The sequence below is a fragment of the Leucoraja erinacea genome, unplaced genomic scaffold (assembly GCF_028641065.1).
Source record: "Leucoraja erinacea ecotype New England unplaced genomic scaffold, Leri_hhj_1 Leri_139S, whole genome shotgun sequence".
Lineage (NCBI taxonomy): Eukaryota > Metazoa > Chordata > Chondrichthyes > Rajiformes > Rajidae > Leucoraja > Leucoraja erinaceus.
In genome coordinates, this window is record NW_026575671.1 from 251,784 (window position 1) to 275,745 (window position 23,962).

At 61.6% G+C, this 23,962-nt stretch overlaps 2 protein-coding genes across 2 annotated transcripts; both read right to left on the minus strand.

Annotated features, from left to right (window-relative positions):
• Positions 1–1,999: 1,999 nt before the first annotated feature.
• LOC129715782 (DENN domain-containing protein 4B-like) lies at positions 2,000–14,714 on the minus strand. The gene is made up of 6 exons (XM_055665634.1): positions 14,664–14,714; positions 14,294–14,434; positions 13,428–13,682; positions 11,899–12,055; positions 6,954–7,094; positions 2,000–2,145 (listed from the first exon to the last, which is right to left on the minus strand). The coding sequence occupies exons 2-6, from the start codon at positions 14,348–14,350 to the stop codon at positions 2,000–2,002; spliced, it is 756 nt and encodes a 251-aa protein (XP_055521609.1). The 5' UTR covers positions 14,351–14,434; positions 14,664–14,714.
• LOC129715784 (C-myc promoter-binding protein-like) lies at positions 14,660–23,130 on the minus strand (the record flags this gene model as incomplete). Its single annotated transcript, XM_055665635.1, has 7 exons — positions 14,660–14,845; positions 16,024–16,517; positions 17,208–17,340; positions 17,477–17,605; positions 20,375–20,587; positions 22,875–22,898; positions 22,989–23,130. Coding segments are annotated over 7 exons (1,321 nt in total), but the record flags the coding sequence as incomplete, so codon positions are not given.
• Positions 23,131–23,962: the final 832 nt, after the last annotated feature.

Here is a 23,962-nt window from a genome sequence, read left to right on the forward strand (position 1 = left end):
TTATGGTGCAGCAGCATCTATGGAGCTAAGGAAATAGGCAACTTTTCGGGCCGAAATCCTTCTGGAAATAGGCAACGTTTCGGGCCGAAACCCATAAGGGTTTCGGCCCGAAACGTTACCTATTTCCTTAGCTCCATAGATGCTGCCTGACCCGCTGAGTTACTCCAGCACTCTGTGAAACGTCACCTATCCATGTTCTCCCCACAGATGCTGCCTGACCCGCTGAGTTACTCCAGCACTCTGTGAAACATCACCTATCCATGTTCTCCACAGATGCTGCCTGTCCCACTGAGTTACTCTGTTCGGGGAGGAGGGGGAAGGGGGTTTGAAGGAATACATTGATCGGGTGACAACTGGCCACAGGTTTATTGATCATGAGATGGCTTTTACATGGCAGATCGCATCGTTCAGCAGCTTCACAGGTAAATAAGAACAAAAGGTAACAATGAACAGTGCAAAAACCAGAGACCCCTGAATCTCCCCCCTACCCCCCCCCCCCCCCCCCCCCCAGACATGGGCTACACCTGGCTCAGTAAACCCACTCCTCTCTGCCCTGTCGGGGGGGGGAGAGCTGGGGTTGGATGCGAGGAGGGGGAAGAAGGGGGCTCTAGTGGATGGGGGCTTGGGAGAGGCGGGGAAAGGTTTAGCAAGGGGGGGGGGGGGGGGGAAAGGCCGCTGTGTATGGCAGCCTGGATTAGTTGTATGCAGGGGGGGGGAAGCTCCCTCACCCCCCCACCCCCCCACCCCCCCAACTCCAGGGCAGTGTCAGCTTTGGAGATTATTTACACAGTTTACACAATAAATATCAGCAGGACTTTCAAAGCAGTGGCATTTTTCGGAGCCTCTGTCCCCCTCCCTCTCCCCCCCCCCACCCCATCTCCAATCGAGGAGGGGGCTCTGAGTGAGGGTCCAGTTCCCCAGCGCCCCATCTCAGGGGGGGGGGGTGGGGGTAAGGGAGATGGCTGGGCTAACGAGGGGGGGGGGGGGGGGAATCTTCATGCAGCCCGCTCTCGGATGGCGAGGTGAGGCGGGCTGTTCAGATGGGGTCAGGGTTTGGGATGGGGCGTTGGTAGAGGGGGAGGGGGCTTTGGTTGATTTGAGGGGGGGGGGTGGGGGGGGGGGTTTGCGGCCCGTGCCTGACTTGCTGCCGATCTGGGTTAATAACTTAAAGAGTAAATGCTGGGCAGCCCGTCAGACACTGACACCCCCACACACACACACACACGTGTTGCACACGCACACGCTAACTCACCGCATGCACCTTGCTTGTTATAAAAATGCCCACAATTTAAACACTGACACAAAGTGTGTGTTTGTCTGGACACAGGCAGACACACATGTTCACACACAGGCAGACATACGTGTAAAATAGAGACATACATGTTCACACACACACACACACAGGCGTGCATGTTTACACACACACACAGTGGCAAATGCATGTGTTCACATGCCCGCAATGCAGTCGCACGCTGGCAGACACGCATGTTCATATGCGCGCACACACACACACACACCATCATACATGTGCACGTTCACCGGCAGGCTCACACACACACACTTGTACACACACTTGTACACACAAGCTCACACAGCTCCACAGACTGGATCACAGGGCAGTTGCAGTGAGCTCCCCACAGCCCCGGCTGAAACCAACCAACCCCCCCCCCCCCCAAGTTAAATACTCTGTATGTACAGGGTGAGGCCAGCCAACCCCACAGTGCAATTCTCAATGGGCTCACACAGGAAAATATAATATATATAAATATATATAGAATGTACAGACAGCAGGAACCTGCTCTCCCCCCCCCACCCCTCTTGATTAGCACGGGGAGGGGGCAGGAGAATGGGGTTAGGAGGGAGAGTTAGATCAACCATGATCGAATGGCGGAGTGGACTTAATGGGCCGAATGGCCTAATTCTGCCCCTATTCCAGTCTGCGTCCCTCCCTCTCTCTCTCTCTCTCTCTCTCTCGCCCCCCCCCCCCCCCCCCAGCCGCTCAGCATTCGAGCAGAGCCCCGAAGGTCTTGCGGCAGTCGATGGCCTTGGCGCTGGGAGGGGGGACACGCTCCTGTCGCAGCTGCTCCGCGCTCAGCGACGATGCCAGCCGGCCACACGCTGAGTGGTACTTCTTGTCAAACGACCCTGGGAGGGAGGGAGGGAGGGAGGGATAGTGAGAATGAGAGAGTGGGAGAGGGAGGGTGGAAAAGTGCGAGAGAGGGAGAGAGAGAAAGTACAAGGGAGGAAAAGGAGAGAAAGAGAGAGATTGAAAGTGGTGGCAGGGAGGAGAAGGGTAGAGAAAGAGAGAATATGAGAATTAATGAACATGGTTTCCAACCATTGCAGCAGGATGTCGATTGGTTGGGCTGAGATCGGTTTGGGGATCGCTAACGAGAGGGAGCGGTTTCCCGGTTTCCCGTTTTTTTTTTCCCGAATTGGACCTGGGTTTTTATCCGTTTTTTTGCCTCCCCCAGGAGATCACGAGGTTTTTGGGGTGGAGAGGGGTGATAGAGGTATAAAGGGGAGGGTAGTGTCTTGTGTTCTGTGTCTTGTGTCTACTGTTTGTGGTAAGTGTGTCTGTTTAGTGTTCAGCCATGAGCGAATGGCGGTGCGGGCTCAACGGACCTGGTGGTCTGCTCTCGCACCTACTTTCTATGTTTCTATGTTTCTATGTCACAGAGAATGGGGAGTGTTGTCTCAGAGAGCTGGAGTTCCTCAGAAGTAATTTCGCGGGTAGATAACATTGAAACATAGACAATAGGTGCAGGAGTAGAGGACATTCGGCCCTTCGAGCCTGCACCATTCGCCATTCAATATGATCATGGCTGATCATCCAACTCAGTATCCCGTACCTGCCTTCTCTCCATACCCCCCTGATCCCTTTAGCCACAAGGGCCACATCTAACTCCCTCTTAAATATAGCCAATGAACTGTGTGGCCTCAACTACCCTCTGTGGCAGAGAATTCCACAGATTCACCACTCTCTGTGTGTGAAAAAAAATGTTTTTCTCATCTCGGTCCTAAAAGATTTCCCCCTTATCCTTAAACTGTGTGTGTGGCCCCTTGTTCTGGACTTCCCCAACATCGGGAACAATCTTCCTGCATCTAGCCTGTGCAACCCCTTAAGAATTTTGTACGTTTCTATAAGGTCCCCCCCTCAATCTCCTAAATTCCAGCGAGTACAAGCCGAGTCTATCCAGTCTTTCTTCATATGAAAGTCCTGCCATCCCAGGAATCAGTCTGGTGAACCTTCTCTGTACTCCCTCTATGGCAAGAATGTCTTTCCTCAGATTAGGAGACCAAAACTGTACGCAATACTCCAGGTGTGGTCTCACCAAGACCCTGTACAACTGCAGTAGAACCTCCCTGCTCCTAAACTCAAATCCTTTTGCTATAAGGTGGTCAAAAGGGCCTTTGGCACGTTGGCCTTTATCAGTCAGATAAAGTCTTCCACCCGAAACGTCACCCATTCCTTCGCTCCATAGATGCTGCCTCATCCACCATCTTGTTATTTTATCTACCTCTGGTGATCAATTGCGTTCAGTTCTGGTCACCGTGTTACTGGAAAAATGTCGTCGAGCTGGAGAGGGTGTGCGGAGAAGATTTACGAGGATGTTGCCGGGACTCGAGGGGCCTGTGCTACAGGGAGAGGTCGAGTCGGCTGGGTCTCTATTCCATGGAGCGCAGGAGGATGAGGGGCGATCTTATAGAGGTGTATAACATCACCAGGGGAATAGATCGGGCAGAGTCTCTTGCCCAGAGTAGGGGAATCGAGGACCAGAGGACACGGGTTCAAGGTGACGGTGGAAAGATTTAATAGGAATCTGAGGCGTAACTTTTTCTACACAGAGGGTGGTGGGTGTGTGGAACGAGCTGCTGGAGGAGGTAGTTGAGGCTGGGACTATCCCAACGTTTAATAAACAGTTGGACAGGTACATGGATCGGACAGGACAGGTTTGGAGGGATACAGACCAAACACGGGCAGGTGGGACAAGTGTAGATGGGGCATGTTGGTCGGGGTGGGACTAGTGTAGATGGGGCATGTTGTTCGGGGTGGGACTAGTTAGATGGGGCATGTTGGTCGGGTGGGACTAGTGTAGATGGGGCATGTTGGTCGGGGTTGGGACTAGTGTAGATGGGGCATGTTGGTCGGGGTGGGACTAGTGTAGATGGGGCATGTTGGTCAGGGTGGGACTAGTGTAGATGGGGCATGTTGGTCAGGGTGGGACTAGTGTAGATGGGGCATGTTGGTAGGGGTGGGACTAGTGTAGATGGGGTATGTTGGTCGGTGTGGGGCTAGTGTAGATGGGTGCATGTTGGTCGGGGTGGGACTAGTGTAGGGGAATAGGGATAAAGGATGAAGGGGAATCCTTTAAAGCCGAGATAAGGAGAACTTTTTTGGCACACAGAGAGTGGTGAATCTCTGGAACTCTCTGCCACAGAGGGTAGTTGAGGCCAGTTCATTGGCTATATTAAGAGGGAGTTAGATGGGTGGCCCTTGTGGCCAAGGGGATCAGAGGTCATGGAGAGAGGGCCAGGTACGTGGTACTGAGTTGGATGAGGGTAGATGATCATATTGGAATGGCGGGCAGGCTCGAAGGGCCGATGGGCCTACTCCTGCACCTAATTTAGATGTTTCTATGGTCGGGTGGGACTAGTGTAGATGAGGCATGTTGGTTGGGGTGGGTCTGGTGTAGATGGGCATGTTGGTCGGGGTGGGACTAGTGTAGATGGGGCATGTTGGTCGGGGTGGGACTAGTGTAGATGGGGCATGTTGGTCGGGGTGGGACTAGTGTAGATGGGGCATGTTGGTCGGGTGGGACTAGTGTAGATGGGGCATGTTGGTCGGGGTGGGACTATTGTAGATGGGGCATGTTGGTCGGGGTGGGCAAGTTGGGCCGAAGGGTCTGTTTCCATGTTGTGAAAATCTAATGTTCTCTATTATTCACTCCCCTCTCTCCCCCTCTCATTTTCACTCCCTCCCCTCTCTCATTTTTCCCACTCTCTCTCCTTCTCTCTCTTTCCCTCTCTCTCTCCCTCCCACTCCCACATTCTCTCACTCCCCCTCCCCCCCTCTCCCTCCCCCCATTGCCGGCGTCCCTCCTAAACTCCCTCCCTCTCAACCCCACCCCCATTCTCCATTTCCCTCCCTCCTCCCCCTGACTAGTCTCTCTCCCCTCTCTCATCCTTTCCTCTCTCTACCTCCCTCCCCCCCTCTCTCTACCTTCTCCCTCTCCACCCCTCTCCCTCTCTCTCTACTTTCCCCCCCTTCTCTCTCTCTCTTCTCTCTCCCTTTCTCTCTACCCCCTCCCCCACTCGCCCTCTCTCGCCCCCCTTCCCTCTCTCTCTCTCTCTCCTCCTTCTCTCTCTTATCTTTCCCTCCCCCCCTCTCTCTATTTTCTCCTTCCTTCTCTCTCTATTTTCTCCTTCTCTCTCTCTCTCTCTCTATTTTCTCCCCTTCTCTCTCTCTCTCTCTCTCTCTCTCTCTCTCTCCTTCTCTCTCTTTCTCTCCCTCTCCCTTTCTCTCTCTCTCTCTCCCCCTCCCCCTCTCACTCCTTCTCTCTCTCTCCCTCCCCCCCTCTCTCCCCTCCCTCTCTCTCTCTCTCTCTCTCTCGCCCTCTCTCTCTCTCTCTCCCCTTCTCCCCTTCACTCCCCCTTTCCCCTCCCCCCCCTCTCTCCCTTTCCTCTCTCTCCCCCTTTCTCTCTCTCTCTCCTTCCTCTCTCTCTCTCTCTCTCTTTCCTTTCTCTCTCTCTTGTCCTTTCTCTCACTCCCTCCTTCCTCCTCTCTCTCTCTCTCTCTCTCTCTACCTTCCTCCCACTCTCCCTCTCTACCTTCCCCCCTTCTCTCTTCTCTCTCTCTCCGCTCCCTTCTCTCTACCCCCCCTCCCCCCCTCTCCCTTCTCTCTCTCTCTCCCTCCTTTAGTCTCCTCTCTGTAATCTCTCTCTACCCCTCCTCCCTCCCCCCCTCTCTCTACCTTCCTCCCTTCCCCCTTTCCCCCCCTCTCTTTAACCTTCCTCCCTCCCCCCCCTCCCTCTCTCTCTCTCTCCCTCTCTCCCTCTCCCCCCTCTCTCTCTCCCCTTCTCTCTCTCCTTCCTCTCCTCTACCTCCCTCCCCCCCCCTCTCTCTCCCCCTCCCTTCTCTCTCTCTCTTCTTCTCCTTCTCTCTCTCTCTCTCTCTCTCTCTCTCTCTCTCTCTCTCTTCTCTCTCTCCTCTTTCCCTCTCTCTCTCTCTCTCTCTCTCTCTCTCTCTCTCTCTCCTTCCTCTCTCTCCTTCTCTCCCTCTCTCCTTCTCTCTCTCTCCCCTTCTCTCTCTCCTCCTTCCTCTCTCTACCTCACTCCCCCCCTCTCTCTAACCTTCCTCCCCTCTCCTCCCCTCTCCCCCCCCTCCCCCCCTTCTCCCCCTTTCTCTCTCGTCTCCTCTCGCTCCATCTCTGAGTGGGTGAAGGGGCAGGATTAGGGGGAGGGTGTAGCAGGGATGAGAGTGGTGAGCTGGGACCAGATACCCCTCCCCCCTCCCCGTCAGTTCCCCACATCCCCCGTCAGGCTGCCCCCCCCCCCCTCACCTCTCTCCTCTCCCCTTCTCTCTCTCTCCCCCCACTCTACCCCCCCCCCCCCCCCCTCTCTCCCTTTCTCTCTCTCTCTCCATCTCTGAGTGGTGAGAGGGGCAGGATTAGGGGAGAGTGGTGAGCTGGGACCAGATACCCCCACCCCCCTCCCCTCCCACTCCCGTCAGCCTGCCCCCCCCCCTCACTCTCTCTCTCCCCTTCTCTCTCTCTCCCCACTCTACCCCCCTCCCCCCCCTCTCTCCCTTTCTCTCTCTCTCCCATCTCTGAGTGGGTGAGAGGGGCAGGATTAGGGGAGGGTGGTGAGCTGGGACCAGATACCCCCTCCCCCTCCACTCCCGTCAGCCTGCCCCCCCCCCCCCCCCCCCCCCCCGTGGTGACATTACCTGCGCCGTGGCCGTGTGGCGGGGGAGTCGAGCACCAGGACGATGGCCTTGTGAACCTCGTTGAGGCCGACATGAGCCACCACCTCCTCCAGGAACCCCAGCGTCAGTGGTGGCACCGACCGCCAGCACCGAGCCGGCAGCCGGCCTGCAACACACAGGGTGCCCGTCAATGCCACACACCCAGCACCCCACCCTGGACCCACACCCTGCACCCACACCCAGACCCTGCACCCACACCCTGCACCCACACCCTGGACCCACACCCTGCACCCGCACCCAGCACCCACACCCTGGACCCACACCCTGCACCCACACCCGCACCCACACCCTGCACCCACACCCTGCACCCACATCCACACCCACACCCACACCCTGCACCCCACCCACACCCTGCACCCACACCCACACCCTGCACCCACACCCTGCACCCACACCCTGCACCCACACCCACACCCACACCCACACCCTGCACCCACACCCACACCCTGCACCCACACCCTGCACCCACCACCCTGCACCCACACCACACCCTGCACCCACACCCTGCACCCACACCCTGCACCCACACCCAGCACCCAGACCCACACCCTGCACCCACACCCTGCACCCACACCCTGCACCCACACCCACACCCCTGCACCCACACCCTGCACCCACACCCACACCCACACCCTGCACCCACACCCTGCACCCACCCACCCCCTGCACCCACACCCACACCCACACCCCTGCACCCACACCAGCACCCCACCCCACACCCTGCACCCCACACCCTGCACCCAGACCCACACCCCACACCCTGCACCCCACACCCACACCCTGCACCCACACCCTGCACCCAACACCCTGCACCCACACCCTGCACCCACACCCTGCACCCACACCCTGCACCCAGACCCACACCCTGCACCCACACCCTGCACCCACACCCTGCACCCACACCCTGCACCCACACCCTGCACCCACACCCACACCCTGCACCCACCCCCCTGCACCCACACCCACACCCTGCACCCACACCCTGCACCCACACCCTGCACCCACACCCTGCACCCACACCCACCCCAACCCACACCCTGCACCCACACCCACACCCAGCACCCACACCCGGCACCCACCCACCCCACACACCCTGCACCCCACACCCACACCCACACCCACACCCACACCCACACCCTGCACCCACACCCTGCACCCACACCCACACCCTGCACCCACACCCTGCACCCACACCCACACCCCTGCACCCACACCCTGCACCCACCCACACCCCACACCCACACCCACACCTGCACCCACACCCTGCACCCACACCCTGCACCCACACACCCTGCACCCACACCCTGCACCCACACCCACACCCTGCACCCACCCCACACCCACACCCGCACCCACACCCTGCACCCACACCCACACCCTGCACCCTGCACCCCACCCACACCCTGCACCCACACCCACACCCTGCACCCACACCCTGCACCCACACCCACAAACCCTGCACACGCACACCACACCCTGCACCCACACCCTGCACCCACACCCTGCACCCCACACCCTGCACCCCCTGCACCCACACACCCTGCACCCACACCCCTGCACCCACACCCACACCCTGCACCCACACCCACACCCACACCCTTGGCACACCCACCCTGCACCCACACCCTGCACCCTGCACCCACACCAACCCAACCCACACCCTGCACCCACACCCTGCACCCACACCCACACCCCCTGCACCCACACCCACACCCTGCACCCACACCCACACCCTGCACCCGCACCCACACCCTGCACCCCTGCACCCTGCACCCACACCCACCCCACACCCCCTGCACCCACACCCACACCCTGCACCCACACCCTGCACCCGCACCCACACCCTGCACCCACACCCACACCCTGCACCCACACCCTGCACCCACACCCTGCACCCACACCCACACCCACACCCTGCACCCACACCCACACCCTGCACCCACACCCTGCACCCACACCCGCACCCACACCCACACCCTGCACCCACACCCTGCACCCACACCCTGCACCCACACCCTGCACCCACACCCACACCCCTGCACCCACACCCTGCACCCACACCCTGCACCCACACCCGCACCCTGCACCCACACCCACAACCCTGCACCCCACACCCAACCTGCACCCACACCCACACACCTGCACCCCCACCCACACCCTGCACCACACCCCCACACCCTGCACCCACACCTGCACCCACACCCGCACCCACACCCACACACCTGCACCCACACCCTGCACCCACACCCCCTGCACCCACACCCTGCACCCACACACCCTGCACCCACACCCTGCACACCCACACCACACCCACCCACACCCACACCCACAAACACCCACACACACCCACACCCACACCCACACACCCAGCACCCCCACACCCTGCACCACACACCCTGCACCCACACCCGCACCCAACACCCACACCCTGCACCCACACCCCACACCCTGCAGCAAAAAGCACCCACACCCTGCCCCCACACCCTGCACCCACACCCTGCACCCACACCCACACCCACACCCTGCACCCACACCCTGCACCCACACCCTGCACCCACACCCTGCACCCACACCCACACCCCTGCACCCACACCCTGCACCCACACCCACACCCTGCACCCACACCCTGCACCCACACCCAACACCCTGCACCCACACCCTGCACCCACACCCTGCACCCACACCCACACCCTGCACCACACCCCACACCCACACCACGCACCCACACCCACACCCCCACCCACACCCTGCACCCACACACCACACCCTGCACCCACACCCTGCACCCACACCCTGCACCCACACCCACCCTGCACCCACCCACACCCTGCACCCACACCCACCCTGCACCCACACCCACCCCTGCACCCACACCCACCCACACCCACACCCTGCACCCACACCCTGCACCCACACCCACCCACACCCTGCACCCACACCCTGCACCCACCCACCTGCACCCACACCCACCCTGCACCCACACCCACACACCCACACCCTGCACCCTGCACCCCACACCCTGCACCCACACCCTGCACCCACACCCTGCACCCACACCCACACCCACACCCCAACCCCCCACACACCCACCCCTGCACCCACACCCACACCCCTGCACCCACACCCTGCACCCACACCCTGCACCCACACCCACACCACCCTGTCACCCACACCCTGCACCCACACCCACACCCTGCACCCACACCCTGCACCCACACCCACCCACACCCACACACACCCACACCCACACCCACACCCCTGCACCCCACCCACCCTGCACCCACACCCTGCACCCACCCTGCACCCACACCCACACCCACACCCACACCCTGCACCCACACCCTGCACCCACACCCACACCCTGCACCCACACCCTGCACCCACACCCTGCACCCACACCCTGCACCCACCCACACACACCCACACCCACACCCACACCCACACCGACACCCACACCCACACCCACACCCACACCCACACCGACACCCACACCGCCACCGACACCCACACCGACACCCACACCCACACCGACACAGACACCGACACCGACACCGATACCGACACAGACACCGACACAGACACCGACACCGACACCCACACCCACACCCACACCCTGCACCCACACCCTGCACCCACACCCTGCACCCACACCCACACCCTGCACCCCACACCCTGCACCCACACCCTGCACCCACACCCTGCACCACACCCTGCACCCACACCCTGCACCCACACCCTGCCCCCACACCCACACCCTGCACCCACACCCTGCACCCACACCCACACCCCGCACCCACACCCACACCCACACACCCTGCACCCACACCCTGCACCCACACCCACACCACACCCTGCACCCACACCCACACCCTGCACCCACACCCTGCACCCACACCCGACCCGCACCCACACCCCGCACCCACACCCGCACCCACACCCTGCACCCACACCCACACCCACACCCACACCCTGCACCCACACCCTGCACCCACACACACCCAGCACCCACACCCTGCACCCACACCCGCACCCACACCCACACCGACACCGACACCGACACCGACACTGACACTGACACCCGCACCCGCACCCACACCCACACCCACACCCTGCACCCACACCACACCCTGCACCCACACCCTGCACCCACACCCACACCCTGCACCCACACCCACACCCTGCACACCCACACCCACACCCTGCACCCACACCCAGCACCCACACCCACCCCCCACACCCCAGCACCCACACCCAGCACCACACCCACACCCAGCACCCACACCACACACCCAGCACCCACACCCCACCCCAGCACCCACACCCACACACTGCACACCCACACCCTGCACCCACACCCACACCCACACCCACACCCTGCACCCACACACCCTGCACCCACACCCACACACCCACACCCTGCACCCACACCCACAGCACCCTGTACCCACAGCACCCTGTACCCACACAGCACCCTGTACCCATAGCACCCCCTGTACCCACACAGCACCCTGTACCCACAGCACCCTGTACCCATAGCACCCCTGTACCCACACAGCACCCTGTACCCACAGCACCCTGTACCCACAGCACCCTGTACCCACACAGCACCCTGTACCCACAGCACCCTGTACCCACAGCACCCTGTACCCACAGCACCCTGTACCCACACAGCACCCTGAACCCACAGCACCCTGTACCCACAGCACCCTGTACCCACAGCACCCTGTACCCACAGCCCCCTGTACCCACACAGCACCCTGTACCCACAGCACCCTGTACCCACAGCACCCTGTACCCACACAGCACCCTGTACCCACAGCACCCTGTACCCACACACCCACACCCACACCCCACCCTGTACCCACACCCTGTACCCACACCCTGCACCCACACCCTGCACCCACACCCACCCATCCTGCACCCCAGACGGTGGGGCGAGGGGGACTCACTGTACATCCTCCACAGCACGTATAGGGGGGGCCGGGAGTCGGGCTCGATGCTCAGTGCGTCCCACAGCACACGGACACGCAGAGGCGTGTTACTGCCACACGCCAAGGCCACGGGCTCCTGTAACAACACGCACACGCTGGCAGCTCATCCCCACAGCATGCCCAACCCGACACACACCACCCCCCCCCGCGCACCGCATCCCTTGTCTCCCCCCCTCTGTGTGTGTGTGTGTGTGCCAAGTGTGTGCGTACCTGTGTGTGTGTGTACCCGCATGTGTCTGCAAGGTGTGTGCGTGCGTACCTGTGTGTGCCTGCCAGGTGTGCGTGCGTACCTGTGTGTGCCAGGTGTGCGTGCGTACCTGTGTGGGCGTGCGTACCTGTGTGTGCGTGCGTACCTGTGTGTGCGTGCGTACCTGTGTGTGCGTGCGTACCTGTGTGTGCGTGCGTACCTGCGTGTGCGTGCGTACCTGCGTGTGCGTGCGTACCTGTGTGTGCGTGCGTACCTGTGTGTGCGTGCGTACCTGTGTGTGTGTGCGTACCTGTGTGAGCGTGCGTACCTGTGTGTGTGTGCGTACCTGTGTGAGCGTGCGTACCTGTGTGAGCGTGCGTACCTGTGTGTGTGTGCGTACCTGTGTGTGTGTGCGTACCTGTGTGAGCGTGCGTACCTGTGTGTGTGTGCGTACCTGTGTGTGTGTGCGTACCTGTGTGAGCGTGCGTACCTGTGTGAGCGTGCGTACCTGTGTGTGTGTGCGTACCTGTGTGTGCGTGCGTACCTGTGTGAGCGTGCGTACCTGTGTGAGCGTGCGTACCTGTGTGAGCGTGCGTACCTGTGTGAGCGTGCGTACCTGTGTGAGCGTGCGTACCTGTGTGTGTGTGCGTACCTGTGTGTGCGTGCGTACCTGTGTGTGCGTGCGTACCGTGTGTGTGTGTGCGTACCTGTGTGTGTGTGCGTACCTGTGTGTGCGTGCGTACCTGTGTGAGCGTGCGTACCTGTGTGAGCGTGCGTACCTGTGTGTGCCAGGCGTGCGTACCTGTGTGAGCGTGCGTACCTGTGTGAGCGTGCGTACCTGTGTGAGCGTGCGTACCTGTGTGTGCCAGGCGTGCGTACCTGTGTGTGTGTGCGTACCTGTGTGAGCGTGCGTACCTGTGTGTGCCAGGCGTGCGTACCTGTGTGTGCCAGGCGTGCGTACCTGTGTGTGCGTGCGTACCTGTGTGTGCGTGCGTACCTGTGTGAGCGTGCGTACCTGTGTGTGCCAGGCGTGCGTACCTGTGTGAGCGTGCGTACCTGTGTGTGCGTGCGTACCTGTGTGTGCGTGCGTACCTGTGTGAGCGTGCGTACCTGTGTGTGCCGGGCGTGCGTAGCTGTGTGAGAGTGCGTACCTGGGTGTGCCAGGCGTGCGTACCTGTGTGTGCGAGGCGTGCGTACCTGTGTGTGCGTGCGTACCTGTGTGTGCCAGGTGTGCGTACCTGTGTGTGCCAGGCGTGCGTACCTGTGTGAGCGTGCCCCCATGGCGGGCAGCCAGCAGGAGGGGCAGCAGCTGGTGGGGCAGTTGGAGCCGCTGGAAGTACCAGAGCAGGTTCCAGTACAGGACGGGGTGAAGGAGCAGCAGCTCGGTCTGGCCCAGTACAGCCTCGCCCTCGTTCTCCAGCAAACTCTCCACCTCCTTGCGCAGGACCAGGGGGCTGAGGTAGGGCAGCGTGGATCGGTGTGGCCCCCGAACCTCCCCGCGCCCCCGCACCCACGCCTGTGGGGGCAAAGACAACATCAGCGGAGGGGGCAAGTAGGGTTCAGGTGGGGGAGGGGGGGGCGAGGGCCCTGTCCAGTGAGAGGCCCATGGGGGAGGGAGCAAGGGCATGGGGGGAGGGAGCAAGGGCTGGGGGGAGGGGAAGAGGGTCAGAGCGTGGAGAGGGGTCAGATTCGGGGTAGTCTAAGGGGGGAGAGAGGTCAGGTGACGTGTCTGGGTGTAATGAGGGGGGGCAAGAGTTAGGGTCGGGAGACGGTGCATCAGGGTGAGGGGTCGCGGTGGGGTCCAGGGCAAGGGATCATGGCAGGGTCGGGGGTGAGGGGTCACGGCGGGGTCGGGGGTGAGAGGTCCGTCATTGACCCCAGTGTCCCGGGGTCGGGGGTGAGAGGTCCGTATTGAACCCAGTGCCCCGGGGTCGGGGGTGAGAGGTCGCGGTGGGGTAAAGGGCAAGGGATCATGGCAGGGTCGGGGGTGAGGGGTCACGGCGGGGTCGGGGGGTGAGAGGTCGCGGCAGGGTCGGGGGTGAGGGGTCACGGCGGGGGTCGGGGGTAAGGGGTCGTGGCGGGGTCGGGGGTGAGAGGTCGCGGCAGGGTCGGGGGGTGGGCACTCACCAACGTGCTGCTCCACCGCGCCGCCCCGTCTCCCGTCAGTACCTCCTCGTCCAGCATGTGCCCGCGGGTCGCTCAGTACGGGGGGAGCACGGAACCCCCACCACACCCGGCCCCGACTCACGAACCCCCTCATTAGCACCCCTGCACAAACACACAGTCAACGGGGGAGACAGTGGTGGGGTGGGGAGAGAGGGGGGGTGGGGAGAGAGAGGGGGGGTGGGGAGAGAGAGGGGGGTATGGGGGGGAGAGAGGGGGGTGTGGGGGAGAGAGAGGGGGTGTGTGGGGGAGAGAGGGGGAGTGTGGGGGAGAGAGGGGGGGCATGGGGGAGAGAGGGGGTGTGGGGGCGAGAGGGGGGCACGTCTGCTCCTACCTGTGTGAGGGTGTGTGTGAGGGTTGTACGTCCACGTTGAGGAGGGGCAGGAAGGGGGCGGCCTGCAGGAGGGGCAGGAGGAGTTGAGGTTGGGAGTCGTCGGCTGCCCAGCCCGCCATGATCTCCTCGTCGTAGACCAGCACCCCGCAGCCCGTGCAGGGGGAGCAGCTCGACAGCAGCACCTGGGGGGGGGGGGGGTACACGGGATCAGGGGGGAACACACAGACCCCCCTCTCCCCCCCCACTCCACATATACCCCTCCCTCCCGGCCAGGTTCTGTCCCCACCCCCACATACCCCTCCCCGACCCTCCCCCATATGACACCCCCTTCCCCCATCTCCCTCCCCCCCTCCCCCATCGGGAGCTGCAAGGCGTACGAACGGCACCAACTGGACAGGATAGTGAAGACCGCAAGCAGGATTATTGGTGCTCCACTCCCCTTCCTGCTGGACATATACAGGAAGAGATGTATCAACAGAGCCATCTCCATCATCAAAGACCCTTACCACCCATCGCATGACATTTTCTCCATCCTCCCATCTGGGAAGAGGTACAGGAGCATTAGCTGCAAAACCAGCAGGATGCTCCTCAGCTTCTTCCCACAGGCTATAAGACTGTTAAATGGACTTTGCCCCCTGCCAAGTATCGCGCACAAACCCCCACACTGCAGCAGAGCCACTGTCGTGCCGCTGCCGGTCGGAACGGCTGTTGAATGTTTAGTAGAGTGTTAAATTTGTTCATGACATGTATTTTTTATTTTCATTTCTATTTATTTTTTCATGCACACTGAATGGACACTGGTTGAGCAACGTTTTTTTGTTTCCTCTGGGTATGCGAATACTCAGGAAATGACAATAAAGATATACAATACAATACAATACAATACAATACAAGCTCACACACACGCACTCACACTCTTACACGCACACACACACGCTCACACACACACACACACTCACACACGCTCACACACACAGACACACACACGCGCTCACACACACACACTCACACACACACGCAAACACAGAAATACAAACACACAACACACACACTCACACACACACACACGCAAACACAGAAATACAAAACACACACTCACACACGCTCACACACACACACACGCTCACATGCACACACACACACACACGCTCACACACACACACACACGCTCACACGCACACGCTCACACTCACACACATACACACACACAAACAAACACAGACATACACACACACGCACACATACAGGCAGACATACAAACAGACACACACTCACACACAAATACAGGCAGGTAATCAAACACACGCACGCCAAGCATGTGAGCCAGTGTGAAGTGGTGTTGGCGACATTGCCCTCTCACCTGACTCTCGTTGCCCGGCGAGCGCGTTGGTGCGGTTGGTACAGCAGGTGCGGGTGAGGGTGAGGGTGAGGGTGCGGTCACGTCGGGCTCCAAGCGCCCGGTGCTGCTGCTGCTGCCGCGGGGGGGTCTCCGGTTGGCCGATGCGGTCAGTAAGTTGTGGATCTTCCCCGACAGCCCGCGGCTGCGAGGCCTGGTCCGGCCGGGGGTCACCTCTGTGCCCGCCTTGCCCCCTCCGGCCCCTGCGGCCCCCGGCACCGGCACCAGGCTGCCGTTCACCGGCTTGGCGAGCGGCGGGGAGTTGGCGGGGCCGTTGGCGAGGCCGTCGCGTGGCGAGAGGGGGGGCAGCTCACGGGTACAGCTGGCACTGCGGCTCTTCACCAGGGATGGCGTGGACGTGCGCCAGGACTCCAGGCTGCTGGCACTGCCCGCCCAGGTGGTGTTTCGCTGCAGGAGGCCCCGGGGTCCCACACGCACACCCTCCTCATGGGATCGCCCTGTACGGGGGGGGGGGGGGGGGGGGGGGGGGGGGGGGGGGGGGGGGGGGGGGGCTGGTGTAAATCAATGGGGCGATAAAACCCCCTCCCCCTCCTACACCTCCCCCCTGTCTCTGCACCCCTCCCTCCATCCCTGTAACCCTTTCCCCTCCTGCCCCTACACCCCCCCGAATCCCTGCAACCCCCTCCCTCCATCACTGTAACCCCCTCCCCCCGCTACACCTCCCCGCCTCTGCACCCCCTCCCCCTGTCCCTAGAAACCCCCTCCCCCTCCTGCCCCTACAACCCCCCCAATACCTGTAACCCCCCTCTCCCCCCCCCCTGTCCTTTACACCCCCCCCCCCGTCCCTGCAAACCCCTCCTTCCCCCCCCCCCCCCGTCTCTCTGCACCCCTCTCCCCTCTCCCCTCTGGTCCCTGGACCCCCTCTCCCCAAATCTGTGACCCCCCTCCCCTCCTTCTGGCCCTATTTGGGGAGAGGGAGGGGTGGAGAGGGGTTGGGTAGGGGTGATGTTGGGAGAGAGGGGGTGGGGGGGGATCGGGGGTGGGGGGGGGATCAGGGGTGTGGGGGGATCAGGGGGTGGGACGGTTCGGGGAGGTTTGGGATCAGGGAAGGGGGGTTCAGGGAGGGGGAGGGTTAGAGAGGGGGGGTTCGGGTCGGGGAGAGAGGTAGGGGGGGGGATGTCACTCACCAAGGAGTCTCTCCTGCCGTTGGCGGAGGGGCCGCCGGAACTGCGCGGTTGCCATGACGACGTTGCGCAGTTTGCTCCACCGTAGACGCCCCACGCCCTGACTGCGGGACGGCCACTTGCTCTCCAGCACCGCCTGGGGGGAGGGGAGAAGGGGGGGGAGAGCAGAGTCGATGAGTCCACTGCTGATGTGGGGAAGGGGGGGGAGGTGGGTGCAACTGTAGTGCAGGAGGGGGGGGGTGGGGGAGAACAGGTTTGCCCCCCGTGCCCACCTTGTTGTAGTAGCCGTAGGTGACGGCGTTGGGCACGATGCCGGCTTTCTTCATCTCGTGCAGCACGCGGACGGCCAACACCGGCTCACCGTACTGACCGCACAGCTGCATCAGCGTCCGGTGGCACACCTGGAACAGGTACACACACACACTGTAACAGGTACACACACACACTGTAACAGGTATACACACACTGGAACAGGTACGCAGACACTGTAACAGGTACACACACACACTGTAACAGGTACACACACACTGTAACAGGTACACACACACTGGAACAGGTACACACACACCTGTAACAGGTACACCCACCCCTGTAACAGGTACACACACACCTGGAACAGGTACACACACACCTGTAACAGGTACGCACACACTGTAACAGGTACACACACACTGTAACAGGTACGCACACACTGTAACAGGTACACACACACACTGTAACAGGTACACACACACTGTAAACAGGTACACACACACTGGAACAGGTACACACACACACCTGTAACAGGTACACACACACCTGTAACAGGTACACACACACCTGGAACAGGTACACACACACTGTAACAGGTACACACACACTGTAACAGGTACACACACCTGTAACAGGTACACCCAACCTGTAACAGGTACACACACTGTAACAGGCACACACACACACTGGAACAGGTACACACACACTGTAACAGGTACACACACACTGTAACAGGTACACACACACTGTAAAAGGTACACCCACACCTGTAACAGGTACACACACACACTGTAACAGGTACACACACTGTAACAGGTACACACACACTGTAACACAGGTACACACACTGTAACAGGTACACAACACACTGTAACAGGTACACACACACTGTAACAGGTACACCCACACTGTAACAGGTACACACACACTGTAACAGGTACACACACACCTGTAACAGGTACACACACACTGTAACAGGTACACACACACTGTAAACAGGCACACACACACACTGGAAACAGGTACACACACACTGGAACAGGTACACACACACTGTAACAGGTACACACACACACTGTACAGGTACACACACACCTGTAACAGGTACACACACACTGTAACAGGTACACACACTGTAACAGGCACAACACACACTGGAAACAGGTACACACACACACTGTAAACAGGTACAACACACACTGTAACAGGTACACACCACACTGTAACAGGTACACACACACACTGTAACAGGTACACACACACTGTAACAGGTACACACACACTGTAACAGGTACACACACACTGTAACATCACACACACACTGTAACATCACACACACACACACCTGTAATGCGGACCTGCATCCTGTTCAGCAGCTGGGGCGAGGGAGGACGGTGGGGGAGGGGGACAGTGGGGGAGGGGACAGTGGGGGGACGGTGGGGGGATGGGGAGTGGAGGGGGACGGTGGGGGGGGGGGGAGGGGGGGGGGGGTGGGGGGGGGGCGGGGGGGGGGGGGGGAAAAGGGGGGGTTGGGGGGGGGGGGAGGGGGGGGGGGGGGGGGGGGGGGAGGGGGGGGGGAGGGTGGGTGGTTGGGGGGGAAGGAAGGAGGGGGGGGGGAGGGGGAGGGGGAGGGTGATGGGGGCAGGTGGGGGATGGGGAGTGGGGGGAGAGGGGACGGTGGGGGAATGGGGAGTGGGGGGAGAGGGACGGTGGGGGATGGGGAGTGGGGGGGAGGGGGGGGCTGTGGGGGAGGGGACGGTGGGGGATGGGGACAGTGGGGGAGGGGACGGTGTGGGGATTGGGGGACGGTGGGGGATGGGGACGGTGGGGGATGGGGGGGGGTGGTGGGGAGGGGGACGGTGGGGGAGGGGACGGTGGGGGATGGGGACGGTGGGGGATGGGGACAGTGGGGGGAGGGGACGGTGGGGGATGGGGAGTGGGGGGGACGGTGGTGGGGGAGGGGGCGGTGGGGGGGGAGGGGACTGTGGGGGGAGGGGGGACGGTGGAGCAGGGGGGGGATGGGGGTGTGGGGGGACGGGGGGGGAGGGGCCGGTGGGGGAGTGGGGGGGGACTGTGGGGGAGGGGGGACGGTGGGGAGGGGACAGTGGGGGGATGGGGAGTGGTGGTGGGGACGAGGGGGGAGGGGACAGTGGGGGAGGGGACGTGGGGGAGAGGACGGTGGGGGAGTGTGGGGGGGACGGTGGGGGAGTGGTGGGAGTGGTGCCGGTGGGGCAACAGACCCACACTCGTCGGGCAGCAGCACCTTGCGGGCCTGCATCTTGTTGAGGTCTCTTGGGGGACGGTGGGGGGATGGGGACGTGGGGGGATGGGGACCAGTGGGGGGAGGGGGACGGTGGGGGAGGGGGAGGGGACAGTGGGGGGATGGGGAGTGGGGGGGAAGGGGACGGTGGGGGGATGGGGGACGGTGGGGGAAGGGGCGGGGTTGGTGGGGGAGGGGACAGTGGGGAGAGAGGACGGTGGGGGAGGGGACAGTGGGGGGATGGGGAGTGGAGGGGGGGGACGGTGGGGGAGGGGAGGGGACGGTGGGGGAGGGGGAGGGGGCGGTGGGGGGATGGGGAGTGGGGGGGGAGGGGACGGTGGGGGATGGGGAGGGTGGGGGGGAGGGGACGGTGGGGGATGGGGAGTGGGGGGGGGGGGGGAGGGGGAGTGGGGGGAGGGGGGACGGTGGGGGATGGGGACAGTGGGGGAGGGGGACGGTGGGGGAGGGGACGGTGGGGGATGGGGGGACGGTGGGGGATGGGGACAGTGGGGGATGGGGAGTGGTGGGGGGACGATGGGGGGGGGGACAGTGGGGGAGGGGACGGTGGGGGAGGGGACTGTGGGGGAGGGGACGGTGGGGGAGTGGGGGGGACTGTGGGGGAGTGGTGGGAGTGGTGCCGGTGGGGCAACAGACCCACCTCGTCGGGCAGCAGCACCTTGCGGGCCTGCATCTTGTTGAGCAGCTGGTACGCGGCGTGCAGGGCTGGGACACGCAGAGCGTGGCCGCGGGCACGGACCAGGGTGGGCAGGTAGATGAACCACAGTGCGTAGCACTGGGCCAGCAGCCACTTGGCCCACATGTCGCCCACCTCAGAGTATTTCTGTGCCACCTTCTGTGCCAGGCGCAGCTCCTGTGGGGGCGAGACAGAGACACAGAGAGAGACAGAGAGAGAGAGAGATGATAAGGCTGAATTAAGTTAAAAATATAAGATATTAAATTGGTTCCTGGGCTAGCTGACAGCTCATATTTAGTCTCAAATCAGGCTTTTCTTCAGTAGATTGATACAGAAAGGTAAGTCTAGGTTTGCTGTGTGTTGAGATAATGAATAACTATAACATTTGCTACCATTTGACGAGAGTGGAAGCAGAGAAGAAGCTAGGTTGGTCTCACTAAGAGGTATTGACAAATGGCCAATGTCTTTAATATGTAAAATGCCTTGCACCAAATGTCCGATGTTTGTGAGGGGTGAAGTGATGAGAGTGGTAGCCAGATTGATCTCACTAAGGGGTATTGACAAATGGCCGATGTCTTTAATATGTAAGATATGTACCATATGACAAGATGCCTTTGATGTGATGCATTCTGTAGAAACCTTTATTCTCTGTACCTCTGACCATGACTAATGTTTGTGGAATGTGCTGAGGTGACAAAACTTGACTGAGGTTCCTGCCACCTCTTCGGCCGGTAATGAGTAAAGTTTTGAACTGGTCGACCAAACAATTTGTGAGTTGTCTGTTTATTAAGACGCGAACCGGTTTGATTGTTATAAAAATAACTTTTTCAGAGACAGAGGGAGAGAGACAGAGACAGAGAGAGAGGGACAGAGAGAGAGACAGAGAGAGAGAGAGAGAGAGAGACAGACAGAGACAGAGACAGAGAGAGAGAGAGAGACAGAGAGAGAGAGACAGAGAGAGAGACAGAGAGAGAGACAGACACAGAGAGAGAGAGACAGAGAGGAGAGAGAGAGAGAGAGACAGAGAGAGAGAGAGAGAGAGAGACAGAGAGAGAGAGAGAGAGAGAGACAGAGAGAGAGATAGAGAGAGATAGCGAGAGAGAGAAAGAGAGAGACTGTCACCACAGCAACCACACACTCAGAGAGAGAGGGGGGGTGAGAGCGGGAGAGAGAGAGGGAAAGGGTGAGAGGGGGAGGAGAGAGTGAGAGTGAGAGAAGGGGGGATAGGAGAGGGAGAGTAGAGGGAGAGAGGGGGCCGAGAGGAGAGGAGAGAGAGGGACGAGAGGAGGAGGGAGGGAGAGAAGGGGAGAGGGGGGGGGGGGGAGGGAGGGGGGGGGAGGGGGGGGGGGGGGGGTGGGGGAGGGGGGGGGGGGGGGGGGGGGGGGGGGGGGGGGGGGGGGGAGGGCGGGGGGGGGGTGGGGGGGGGGGGGAGGGAGAGGGGGAGAGAGGGGGGGGGGGGGGGGGGGGGGGGGAAGGGGGGGGGGGGGGGGGAGAGGGGAGAGAGAGGGGAGAGTTTGGGGAGGGGGGGGAGGGAGAGGGGGGAGAGAGAGGGAGAGGTTGGGGAGGGGGGGGGAGGGAGAGGGGGAGGTGGGGGAAGGGGGTGGGGGAGGTTGGGGTAGAGAGGGGATAGAGGGGGTGGTCTACATTACCTGCTTGGGCGGCGGGGGGCTGGGCTACTGGGGGCACTACCCCGGGTCTGGCCCAGGCCAGCCTGGGTCTTGGGCAGCTCCCGCGGGTCTTCAAATAGCTCGGCCCTCAGCGATGGGAACCCCTCATAACTGGGAGAGAGAGAGAGAGGGGGTCAGTGTGGGGAGAGTTAGTACTGCAGTCATCAGTGATAGTAGAATGAGGCCATTCGACCCATCGAGTCCACTCCGCCATTCAATCACGGCTGATCTACCTCTCCCTCCCAACCCCATTCTCCTGCCTTCTCCCCATAACCCCTGACCCCCGCACTAATCAAGAATCTATCTATCTCTGCCTTAAAAATATCCACTGACCATGTGGCCTCCACCGCCGTCTGTGTGACAAAGAATCCCACAGATTCACCACCCTCTGGCTAAAGAAATTCCTCCTCGTCTCCTTCCTAAAGGGACGTCCTTTAATTCTGAGGCTGTGCCCTCTGGTCCTAGACTCTAGACTCTCCCACTAGTGGAAACATCCTCTCCACATCCACTCCATCCAGGCCTTTCACTATTCTGTACGTTGCAGGGACAGTGTGGGGAGAGCCAGGTGGTGTGGACTGTGGAAGGGGGATTTGTGGACAAAGAGGGGGGTGGGGGGGTGGACTAGGAGGGGTGGTGGACTAGGCGGGGTGGACTCGGGGGGGGGTACCTGTACAGCTGAGGGGGGGACTGGCCGTCGGGGGGAGAGGGGGGCTTCGGGGCGGGGTTGATGAAAAAGGGTCTAGAGGATGATGGTGTGTTCGCTTCTCTGAGACTCGTCTAACTCCATGAGGACGAACGGCATCAGTTCTGTCAACGTCCACCTGTGGGGGAGGAGAGCAGAAGAGTGGGAGCAGCAAAACACAGGGAGGGGGGGGGAGGGGAGGAGGGGAGGGGAGGCGAGGAGACTCTACCTTCTGGACACAGCAATCGAAGAACTCGAGGCTGGAGTGGCGATCACTGACGAAGGAACACTCCTCCACCAAACTGGCTGCGGAAGAGCTGGTCTTGGCGAGCAGGGAGTAGGAACTTCGGCGGCTGCCGCGCTCATCGGCTCTTCAGAAACCCGGCCGGGGGACGGGGCAGAGGCGTTCACGCAGGCAGAGATTCCCCCCCCCTCCCCACATCCGCCCCCCCCCGCCACTCACTCACAATCCCCCTCCACCCTCCCATCTCCGTACCAACGACACCCTCCCCTCTACCCCGGCTCGCAATCACCCACCCCCCCACCCACCCCGCCCACCCTCCCTCCAGCAGACCCCTCCCCTCGACCCACCTCACCTCACTGGACTACCAGGGATGGTGTCACAGATCATTGGAGGTGGGAGGGTGGGACAGGTCGCTGGGGGGGGAGGGGGGTGGTGAAGGGGGGAGGGGGAGTTGGGGCGTGGAAGGAGGTGATGGATGGCGGGTGGTCGGGGGGGAAATGGGTAGGGTGGGAGGGGGGGGGTCCGGGGGGGTGAGGGGGAGAGGGGGGAGTGAAAGGTGTAGTTGTAGGGGAGGGGGAGTTGGGGGGTGAGGGGGGTGCGTGATGGATGGGGAAGTGAAGGGGGGATGGGTAGGTGGGAGGGAGGGGTCCGGGGGGGGGTGATGGGGAGAGGGGGGGTGAAGGGGGGGGGGGGGGTGATGGGTGGGGGGTGGTCGGGGGGCAAGGTGGGTAGGTGGGAGGGGGGTCAGGGGGTGATGGGAGAGGGGGGGTGAAGGAGGAGTCGGGGGAGCTGGAAGGGGGTAAGGGGGTGAGGGGGGAGAGGGGGGGGTGAAGGGGAGTCGGGGATGGTGTGAAGGGGGAAAGGGGGTGGGATGAGTGGGGGGTGGCGGGGGGGTATGGGTAGGTGGAAGGGCGGAGGTCCGGGGGAGAGGGGGTGGGTGGTGAAGGTTGTCAGAGGGG